The 11502-nt window shown below is 46.6% G+C and overlaps 1 protein-coding gene across 1 annotated transcript; it reads left to right on the forward strand.

Annotated features, from left to right (window-relative positions):
* Nucleotides 1–3016: 3016 nt before the first annotated feature.
* LOC140403775 (ferritin, heavy subunit-like) lies at nucleotides 3017–6209 on the forward strand. The gene is made up of 4 exons (XM_072491936.1): nucleotides 3017–3122; nucleotides 4837–4983; nucleotides 5542–5667; nucleotides 5952–6209. Exons 1-4 carry the CDS (start codon nucleotides 3021–3023, stop codon nucleotides 6096–6098), a joined length of 522 nt encoding a protein of 173 aa, XP_072348037.1. The 5' UTR covers nucleotides 3017–3020; the 3' UTR covers nucleotides 6099–6209.
* Nucleotides 6210–11502: the final 5293 nt, after the last annotated feature.

Below are 11502 nucleotides of genomic sequence, written 5' to 3' on the forward strand. Positions count from 1 at the left end.
CTGCAGGAGTTCCTCAGGGTAGAGTCCCACACCCCAACCATCTTCAGCTGCTCCATCACTGACGTCCCATCATAAGGCCAGAAGTGGGGATGTTTATGGATGACTGCGCAATGTTCAGCACCATTTGTGACTCCTCAGATAATGAAGTAGTCCATGTCCTAATGCAGCAAGATCTGGATAATATCTTGGCTTGGGCTGACAAGTTACATTCGCGCCACAGAAGTGGCAGGTAATGACCATCTCCTACAAGAGAGGATCTAACCATCACCTCTTGACATTCAATGGCGTTAACATCGCTGAATCGATCACAATCAACATTCCGGGGGTTACCATTGATCAGAAACTGAACTGGACTCGCCATATAAATACTGTAGTTACCAGGGCAAAGGCTAGGAATCCTACGGAGAATAACTCCCCTCCTGACCTCCCAACACATTTCCACCATCTACAAGGCAACAGTCAGGAGTGTAGTGGAATACCCTCCACTTGCCTGGATGAGTGCAGCTCCAACAACACTCAAGAAGCTCGACATCTAAATTGCAAGATCTGGGCAGCACAGTAGCACAAGCGGATAGCACTGTGGCTTCACAGCGCCAGGGTCCCAGGTTCAATTCCCCACTGGGTCACTGTCTGTGCGGAGTCTGCATTTTCTCCCTGTGTCTATGTGGGTTTTCTCCGGGTGCTCCGTTTCCTCCCGAAGTCCAAAGACATGCAGGTTAGGTGGATTGGCAGTGCTAAATTGCCCTTAGTGCCCATAAAGTTCAGGAGGGATTATTGGGTTACCGGGATAGGGTGGAAGTGAGGGCTTAAGTGGGTCGGTGCAGACTCGGTGGGCCGAATGGCCTCCTTCTGCACTGTATGTTCTATGTTCTATCATCCAGGCAGGAACAGCCCGCTTGATTACTCCCCCTTCCACAAACATTCAAACCCACCACCACCGAGGAACAGTGGCAGCCGTGTGTACCATCTACAAGAGGCACTGCAGTAACTCACCAAGGTTCCTTAGACAGCACCTTCCAAACCCAAGACCACTACCATCTAGAAGGACAAGAGCCGCAGATACCTGGGAACCCCACCGCCTGGAGGATCCCCTCCAAGTCACCCACCATCCTGACTTGGAAATATATCGCCGCTCCTTCACTGTCGCTGGGGCAACAACCTGGAACTCCCTCCCTAACAGCACAGTGGGTGTACCTACACCTCAGGGACTGCAGCGATTCAAGAAGGCAGCTCACCCCCACCTTCTGAAGACCAACTAGGGATGGGCAATAAACGCTGGCCTTATCAGCGACGCCTACATCTTGTAAAACATTTTTTTTTAAATCTCAGAGAAACAGTAGCTTGAGGGGAAGGTCCAGAGAGAGAGATTTGGAGGACGATATTGCAGCAGTGGGTTTTGGATTTGTTTGTTTATTGTCACGTGTACCGAGGGACAGTGAAAAGTATTTTTCTGCGAGCACCTCAACAGATCATTAAGTACATGGGAAGAAAAGAGAATAAAAGAAAATACATAATAGGGCAACACAAGGTACACAATGTAACTACATAAGCACTGGCATCGGATGAAGCATACAGGGTGTCGTGTTAATGAGGCCAGTCCATAAGAGGGTCATTTAGGAGTCTCGTAACAGCGGGGAAGAAGATGTTTTTGCGTCTCTTCATGCGTGTTCTCAGACTTCTGTATCTCCTGCCCGATGGAAGAAGTTGGAAGAGTGAGTAAGCCGGGTGGGAGGGATCTTTAATTATGCTGCCCGCTTTCCCCAGGCAGCGGGAGGTGTAAATGGAGTCAATGGATGGGAGGCAGGTTTGTGTGATGGACTGGGCGGTGTTCATGACTCTCTGAAGTTTCTTGCGGTCCTGGGCTGAGCAGTTGCCATACCAGGCTGTGATGCAGCCTGATAGGATGCTTTCTATGGTGCATCTGTCGTTATGAGTTATGGTCTGGAATGCTCTGTCTGAAAAAGTTTATTTAAAAATGTTTTTATTGGGTTTTTGAACAAAGTATATTTACCGTTATGTACACAAAATAGAATACATATATATATATATATCGAAGAGAAGGGAACACGCACAAAAAACAAAACAAATAACTCTCTGAAAAAGTGATGGAAACAGATCCAGTAGTAATTTTGAAGAGGGAAATGGGTATATACATGAAGAGGAAATAGATTTACACGGTAATGGGGAAAGAGCAGGGGAGCGGGACTTATTGCACATTTGTTTCAAAGAGCCAGCCCAGGTCCCTGGGGCTGACTGGTCTCCAGGGACACCTAGGCGTGAACATAGCCGAGGGGCAGACAGTCTGGCCGGCCGACCCCCTTGGTCGCCCGCTGCCTGGACGTGTTAATGGTGAGTTTGCCAGGCCCAGGAACAGGTTCACGAGGAGGTCCTCCTCCTTCCCTGCCTCTTTCCCCATCAGTTGCCCGTAGATCAGGAGAGTGGGGCTGACGTGCAAGCAAATCTTCCACAAATACTCGGTTATGAAACTAAAAAGGGAGTGCAGCTTCATAAATCTCTTGTCAGTTAGAAATTCCATCCCTCAAGACGATTTGAGTACTTTGAATATTGTATCAGCTTCACAGTTCCTGGTAAATAGGAAACTTGGTCAGTTTATGAAAATCCACTTCAACTGAAGCAACAAATCATCATTGAGTTCAAATGAGATTGTTAAACAATGAGACATTTTCACATTTGAAGAAGGTCAAGGAACCCAAAAGCAGTGACATCATCGAGATGAATCTCCCAAACCTGGTCTGGATTCCAAATCTCTGATTGGCTCTGAATATCACCAACTCCCCCCCACCCCCTCCCCATCACATCCCCTCTCAATAGTTCATTGATTAATTGGTGCCAGGATTCATGGCCGATAGCTGATTGGCTATCGGGGATTGTCAATCATCAATGGTGATGTCATTCCCTGTTTGAATGCAGGATGCCCCAGTTGTATAAATGCAAGAGCTCGTGTTAGAAAGGATTAGTTTGAGAACTGTCCAGTTCTTAGTAAAACATTTTTTTAAAAAATGGCTTCCCAAGTGCGTCAGAACTACCACAAGGACTGTGAGGATGCTGTTAACAAGCAGATCAACCTGGAGCTCTATTCCTCCTACGTTTACCTCTCCATGGTGAGTTTTGTATTTTTGGGGAGAGAGGGGTTCCTGTTTCCAAATTAAGACTGTGGACATCATTGAATTCTCAGCAGATAGAATTTCTCTAGGTCAGTGAATTGACTTCAGAATGAATCCCTGCAGCTCCTCCCAGACTAAATCAATGTAAAGTCTCTAAAAGCTGTATCCCATTGGGAAAATGCTTAAACATAAAACACTTCAGGGTTCTGTGAGGTCTCTAAAAAATAATTCCATCTTCATTGCACAAACCCTAATTATCAATAATGTGTGCTTATAGCCTTGTAAATGGGGAGGACCTTGCACAAGAAACTTGCTTCCAAGGGCTAATGTTGTTCAATAGACTAGTATGTTTCAACTTTTTTTATTCTTTTCCCCCCGCGACCCACTTTTACCAACTGGCTGACCAATGTGACCTATGCTGGGACCTGCAAGGATACATTTCGAAGTTGATCTGCTTCGAGCTCCATTTTTTTATGTGACCGGTGAGCCTGCTCGGGCTCCCACTTGCCTTGCCATTCCGGGTTACATTTCTGCTGAGGAAGAGGTTTGTCCCCTCTCTCGCGCCATGTTTTATTTTCAAATACCTTTGATGTAAGTTGTTTGCCAGTACATCCCTGCACGTAACACACCATAGGATTTGCATTGGCACAATTAACAAAGCCATACCTCCAGAAATCATCTTTATGTACTACCTTGTTCCTAATTTTCCATTTCTTCTTCAAAGGTTGTTCACCAGAGGCCCTGGCTCTCTGTATGCATCTCTCACCATCACTGCTTTGTCTTTCCATGGACAGACCTGAGCAGATTCTATTGAGATCCTGGCTTGTTTGAGCCTCCGGCCCTGTTCTTAATTACAAAATGATCCTCCTTCAATTCTTCACACGGTTCTGTTGCTTGCAGCCACAAAATGGATGAGTCTTTCTTCTGTGATTTTGCACCCAAAGGACTGATGGACAGGGTGTGTGACATGCTCTCTGCCTCCAGGTCTGGTGGGAAGATTACATTGTTTGTTTTGAAGCTGGTCATGGCTGTTGGATGCTTCTCTTCCCGTTGGGAGCAGTGACTGATCATGTGACCAACCATGGGCACAAGCTCTAGTAGGTTATCAGTCAAGTCAGATGTTGGGTTAATGCTAGAGTTGGACCCAGTTAGTGAGTCCCAACTCATCGGCCAGCTAAAACACTTATTTGAGATTTATTTATTTTTTTTCAAATTGAGGGGCAATTTAGTGTGGCCAATCCACCTAACCTGCACATCTTTGGGTTGTGGGGGTGAAACCCATGCAAACACTGGGAGAATGTGCAAACTCCACACGGACAGTGACACCGGGCCAGGATCGAAGCTGGGTCCTCAGTGCTGCAGTCCCAGTGCTAACCACTGTGCCACCATGCTGCCCTAACACTTCACTTGATTAAGAATTTACTTTGATGGGAATCACAATATATCTTGGTTCTAATATCGAACCCAATAATTAGTCTTGTGATGATACAAGTCAGTAAATGTCGGACTCTGTATACTATTTAAGAAGCCTCCTCTCTTTTTCGTTATATATTCCAAACGGTGAGATCAGGATCGGGGAAGAAAGTAATATCACTTAATGGCCACCTTGCTTTGGGAAGGTGATTATTTGAGTATTCCTGAGATCAGATAAGAGCAAAAAAAATGGTTTGAGGTTATAATCCGAATCAACCTTTACATTTTGTCCCCACAGTCCTCTTACTTTGACCGGGATGATGTTGCCCTGCGTCACTTTGCTGAGTTCCTCAAGGAGCAGTCACGTGAGGAACAGGAACACGCTGAGAAACTGATGCAATTCCAGAATAAACGTGGAGGCCGCATCATCCTGGAGGATGTCCAGGTCAGATTCGAAGTGACTTCTAGTCGCCCCATGGCATTCGATCTCATTTCCAGCATTATTTGTTAAAATTGTAAGTTTGTTTAAAGTCAGAGTGGATGCAGTTTTGGGTCTGACACATGTAATGTGGGACTGAGTACAGTCCTGCCTGTCCAGTGTGGGAGAGCACATGACCCAACCTAGGGATCAGTCTAGTGTTGGACTCTGTACACCAGTGGGAGTGGTGACCACTCCGAGCTTGAGCCCTGGACTATAAATGTACATTGTACAGTTAACCTCTTGAGACTTACCAATTCATGGAGGAAGGCAACTGTGGGTGTTCAGAGGGTTAGTTTTTTGCACTATGACCAACCTTGCTTGCCAAGGACATGTGTCAAATATGAACATCCACAGGGGAACTGCTTTGTTGAGCATTTTGAATAACTTCCAAATTGGGAGTGTGTGGAGCTTTTTGACTCTAAATACCCAAATGATTAATCCCATAATACTCAACATAAGGTGTACAGACGCTGTGATACAGAACCTCTAAACAACACTAACGACATCTCTTTCCCCTTTCAGAAACCAGAGCAGGATGAGTGGAGCAACGGTCTGGAGGCAATGCAGAGAGCTCTGCAGATGGAGAAGAATGTGAACCAGAGTCTGCTGGATCTGCACAAACTCTCCTCTGGGAACACCGACCCTCATGTGAGTTGTTTTAGGATAAACTAAATGGTGAAATGTTGTTGTCCCTCCAGATCTCTATTCTAACTGACGTTTATTGGGATGTCATTTGTGCTTTTTCAAGGGACTCCTGGCGAGAGGACATTGATGTTGTCCCAGTAGGGATCGAAACACTTTCTTTCTTTTTTTTTTTTTTTTTTTTTCCTTAAATCGCACTCTGGCCCGAAAGGGGTTGAAATCGACCGGAATGAGGAAATTCGGATAATACTTGACAGCTGGTCGTTAATTACTTATCCTCTTTCTTACAGCTTTGTGACTTCCTGGAGACTCACTACTTGGATGAACAAGTGAAGATGATCAAGAAGCTCGGAGATCACATCACCAACCTGAAGAGACTGGGAGCCCCTGAGAATGGCACGGGAGAGTACCTGTTTGACAAGCTCACCCTGGATTGACTCTGCCATGTATAATTACATGGAAGTCGTGATCAAATTTGCGACTCGTTTGTGCTCCATTCCAATTTTGATTGTTGTTGTATTTGGAAAAATAAATGTTAGTTGAACTGATCTTTGTCTTTATTTGAATAAGTAATTCACTGACTCATCTGATTTATTCGAATCACCAAAGTGCCTAGCATCTGTTACATAGAACATAACTGTACAGGCCTTTCGGCCCACGATGTTGCACCGAAACAAAAAGCCATCTAACCTACACTATGCCATTATCATCCATATGTTTATCCAATAAACTTTTAAATGCCCTCAATGTTGGCGAGTTCACTACTGTAGCAGGTAGGGCATTCCACGGCCTCACTACTCTTTGCGTAAAGAACCGACCTCTGACCTCTGTCCTATACCTATTACCCCTCAGTTTAAAGCTATGTCCCCTCGTGCCAGCCATTTCCATCCGCGGGAGAAGGCTCTCACTGTCCACACTATCCAACTCCCTGATCATTTTGTATGCCTCTATTAAGTCTCCTCTTAACCTTCTTCTCTCCAACGAAAACAACCTCCAGTCCATCAGCCTTTCCTCATAAGATTTTCCCTCCATACCAGGCAACATCCTGGTAAATCTCCTCTGCACCCGCTCCAAAGCCTCCACGTCCTTCCTATAATGCGGTGACCAGAACTGTACGCAATACTCCAAATGCGGCCGTACCAGAGTTCTGTACAGCTGCAACATGACCTCCTGACTCCGGAACTCTATCCCTCTACCAATAAAGGCCAACACTCCATAGGCCTTCTTCACAACCCTATCAACCTGGGTGGCAACTTTCAGGGATCTATGTACATGGACACCTAGATCCCTCTGCTCATCCACACTTCCAAGAACTTTACCATTAGCCAAATATTCCGCGTTCCTATTATTCCTTCCAAAGTGAATCACCTCACACTTCTCGACATTAAACTCCATTTGCCACCTCTCAGCCCAGCTCTGCAGCTTATCTATATCCCTCTGTAACCTGCTACATCCTTCCACACTATCGACAACACCACCGACTTGAGTATCGTCTGCAAATTTACTCACCCACCCCTCTGCGCCTTCCTCTAGGTCATTGACAAACAGCAACGGCCCCAGAACAGATCCTTGTGGTACTCCACTTGTAACTGAACTCCATTCTGAACATTCCCATCAACCACCACCCTCTGTCTTCTTTCAGCTAGCCAATTTCTGATCCACATCTCTAAATCACCCTCAATCCCCAGCCTCCGTATTTTCTGCAATAGCCTACCGTGGGGAACCTTATCAAACGCTTTGCTGAAATCCATATACACCACATCAACTGCTCTACCCTCGTCTACCTGTTCAGTCACCTTCTCAAAGAACTCGATAAGGTTTGTGAGGCATGACCTACCCTTCACAAAGCCATGCTGACTATCCTTGATCATATTATTCCTATCTAGATGATTATAAATCTTGTCTCTTATAATCCCCTCCAAGACTTTACCCACTACAGACGTGAGGCTCACTGGTCTATAGTTGCCGGGGTTGTCTCTGCTCCCCTTTTTGAACAAAGGGACCACATTTGCTATCCTCCAGTCCTCTGGCACTATTCCTGTAGCCAATGATGACATAAAAATCAAAGCCAAAGGTCCAGCAATCTCTTCCCTGGCCTCCCAGAGAATCCTAGGATAAATCCCATCAGGACCCGGGGACTTATCTATTTTCAGCCTGTCCAGAATTGCCAACACCTCTTCCCTACGTACCTCAATGCCATCTATTCTATTAGCCTGGGTCTCAGCATTCTCCTCCACAACATTATCTTTTTCCTGAGTGAATACTGACAAAAAATATTCATTTAGTATCTCGCCTATCTCTTCAGACTCCACACACAACTTCCCATCCCTGTCCTTGACTGGTCCTACTTTTTCCCTAGTCATTCGCTTATTCCTGACATACCTATAGAAAGCTTTTGGGTTTTCCTTGATCCTACCTGCCAAATACTTCTCATGTCCCCTCCTTGCTTGTCTTAGCTCTCTCTTTAGATCCTTCCTCGCTACCTTGTAACTATCCATCGCCCCAACTGAAACTTCACACCACATCTTCACATAGGCCTCCTTCTTCCTCTTAACAAGAGATTCCACTTCTTTGGTAAACCACGGTTCCCTCGCTCGACGCCTTCCTCCCTGCCTGACCGGTACATACTTATCAAGAACACGCAGTAGCTGATCCTTGAACAAGTTCCACTTATCCAGTGTGCCCAACATTTGCAGCCTACTTCTCCACCTTATCCCCCCCAAGTCACGTCTAATGGCATCATAATTCCCCTTACCCCAGCTATAACTCTTGCCCTGCGGTGTATACTTATCCCTTTCCATCATTAACGTAAACGTCACCGAATTGTGGTCACTGTCCCCAAAGTACTCTCCTACCTCCAAATCCAACACCTGGCCTGGTTCATTACCCAAAACCAAATCCAATGTGGCCTCGCCTCTTGTTGGCCTGTCAACATATTGTGTCAGGAAACCCTCCTGCACACACTGTACAAAAAACGACCCATCTAATGTACTCGAACTATATCTTTTCCAGTCAATATTTGGAAAGTTAAAGTCTCCCATAATAACTACCCTGTTACTTTCGCTCTTATCCAGGATCATCCTCGCCATCCTTTCCTCTACATCCCTAGAACTATTTGGAGGCCTATAGAAGACTCCCAACAGTGTGACCTCTCCTTTCATGTTTCTAACCTCAGCCCATACTACCTCGGAAGATGAGTCCCCATCTAGCATCCTCTCCGCCACCGTAATACTGCTCTTGACTAGCAGCGCCACACCTCCCCCTCTTTTGCCTCCTTCTCTGAGCTTACTAAAACACCTAAACCTTGGAACCTGCAACATCCATTCCTGTCCCTGCTCTATCCATGTCTCCGAAATGGCCACAACATCGAAGTCCCAGGTACCAACCCATGCTGCCAGTTCCCCTACCTTATTTCGTATACTCCTGGCATTGAAGTAGACGCACTTCAAACCACCTACCTGAACACTGGCCCCCTCCTGCGACGTCAAATCTGTGCTCCTGACCTTTATACTCTCAATCTCCCGTACCCTAAAACTACAATCCAGGTTCCCATGCCCCTGCTGCATTAGTTTAAACCCCCCCAAAGAGCACTAACAAATCTCCCCCCAGGATATTTGTGCCCCTCAGGTTCAGATGTAGACCATCCTGTCTGTAGAGGTCCCACCTTCCCCAGAAAGAGCCCCAGTTATCCAGAAATCTGAATCCCTCCCGCCTGCACCATCCCTGTAGCCACGTGTTTAATTGCTCTCTCTCCCTATTCCTCATCTCACTATCACGTGGCACGGGCAACAACACAGAGATAACAACTCTGTTTGTTCTAGTTCTGAGCTTCCATCCTAGCTCCCTGAAAGCCTGCCTGACATCCTTGTCCCCTTTCCTACCTATGTCGTTAGTGCCAATGTGGACCACGACTTGGGGCTGCTCCCCCTCCCCCTAAGGACCCGGAAAACACGATCCGAGACATCACGTACCCTTGCACCTGGGAGGCAACATACCAAACGTGAGTCTCTCACGCTCCCACAAAATCTCCTATCTGTGCCCCTGACTATCGAGTCCCCAATTATTAATGCTCTGCTCCTCTCCCCCTTCCCTTCTGAGCAACATGGACAGACTCCGTGCCAGAGGCCCGTACCCCATGGCTGACCCCTGGTAAGTCCCCCCCGCCACAAGTATCCAAAGCGGTATACTTGTTTCTCAGGAGAACGGCCGCAGGGGATCCCTGCACTGACTGCTTTTTCCCTGTCCCTCTTACAGTTACCCATCTATCTCCAATCTTTGGTGTAACTAATTCCCTGAAGCTGCTATCTATGACCCCCTCTGCCTCCCGAATGATCCGAAGTTCTTCCAACTCCAGCTCCAGTTCCCTAACTCGGTCTTGGAGGAGCTGGAGATGGCAGCACTTCCTGCAGGTAAAATCAGCAGGGACACTAACGGCATCCCTCACCTCAAACATCCTGCAGGAGGAACATTGCACTCCCTTCCCTGCCATCCCTCTAACTTTCTACCAAGATCTGGCTAACAACTAAATTAAATTTAAAAAAATAAAAATAATAATAATAAAATATGGCACTTACCTCACACCAATGGGTTTTATTATTAGGTTAGAGGAGGAGGGCGGGTGGGAGACACGACACGTGTAGTGTCTCGGGTTTCCTCTCCACCAGAATTTATTGGTGAGGGTCTTCCCAGAAGTCTGCGGGTCGAACTTCCTGTTCCCGCCTTAAACACTAAAATAAAAAAAAACAGCAAAGAGGGACCGAAAACGGGACCAGGTAAGTGTTTACCGCTGAAATTGACTAGCCTGCTCCTGTGAAGGTCTCCCAGAAATCACTAGCGCACCGCTCCCGCTGAAATCGACTGGCCTGCTCCTGCAAAGACAAGTGTTTTTAAAGGAGAGACTTACCTCCCAGAAATCACTTGCGCACTGCTCCCGCTGAAATTGACTAACCTGCTCCGCTCCCGCTGAAATCGACTGGCCTGCTCCTGCAAAGACAAGTGTTTTTAAAGGAGAGACTTACCTCCCAGAAATCACTTGCGCACTGCTCCCGCTGAAATGACTAACCTGCTCCGCTCCCGCTGAAATCGACTGGCCTGCTCCTGCAAAGACAAGTGTTTTTAAAGGAGAGACTTACCTCCCAGAAATCATTTGCGCACTCTCCCGTTGAAATTGACTAACCTGCTCTGCTCCCGCTGAAATCGACTGGCCTGCTCCTGCAAAGACAAGTGTTTATAAAGGAGAGACGTACCTCCCAGAAATCACTTGCGCACTGCTCCCGCTGAAATTGACTAACCTGCTCCGCTCCCGCTGAAATCGACTCTATTCCCTCAGTCTTGCCCAGCTTCCTAAATTTGATTTAACCCCTGCCAAGGATAATTTAATCGTAACCTCTTGTGTTTCTGAACTGCTGAGGGTTGAACAACTCTCCCTGCATAGGCCCATACCCCCCCAATCCTATCGCGGTATCCCCACTAACTCTTTGGACACTAAGGGGCAATTTACTGCAGACCATCCATCTAACCTGTGGGAGGAGCAGATGCAGGGAGAATATACGAACTCCAGGCAGTCAACCAAGGTTGGAATTGAACCTGGGTCCCTGGCACTGAGGCAGCACCTTGGCAAATTCTTGTGCCAATCGGTCTCTTTTTTTCCATGTATTGTGGTCAATGCGGCAAATGTTGGAATCGTGGATTCATTCCGGATTCACGAGGTAACACGCATGCCACTGTGATTGTTAGGAAAAATGTAAGCACCTGGAATTGTCAGAATTCTTCGGACATGGGAGGTCAGGGATTAGGATGTACAATGGTAGAAATACTGGGTGGCATCTTATCAGAATTTGG

This window comes from Scyliorhinus torazame, chromosome 29, assembly GCF_047496885.1.
Source record: "Scyliorhinus torazame isolate Kashiwa2021f chromosome 29, sScyTor2.1, whole genome shotgun sequence".
NCBI classification, from domain to species: Eukaryota; Metazoa; Chordata; class Chondrichthyes; order Carcharhiniformes; family Scyliorhinidae; genus Scyliorhinus; species Scyliorhinus torazame.

Bases quoted from the DNA above. Each gene is read 5' to 3' on its own strand.
- LOC140403775 (XM_072491936.1), top strand. From the start codon at position 3,021: ATGGCTTCCCAAGTGCGTCAGAACTACCACAAGGACTGTGAGGATGCT. The intron at 3,123-4,836 runs GTGAGTTTTGTA...TTGTCCCCACAG, and splicing joins CCTACGTTTACCTCTCCATG to TCCTCTTACTTTGACCGGGA. The intron at 5,668-5,951 runs GTGAGTTGTTTT...TCTTTCTTACAG, and splicing joins CTGGGAACACCGACCCTCAT to CTTTGTGACTTCCTGGAGAC.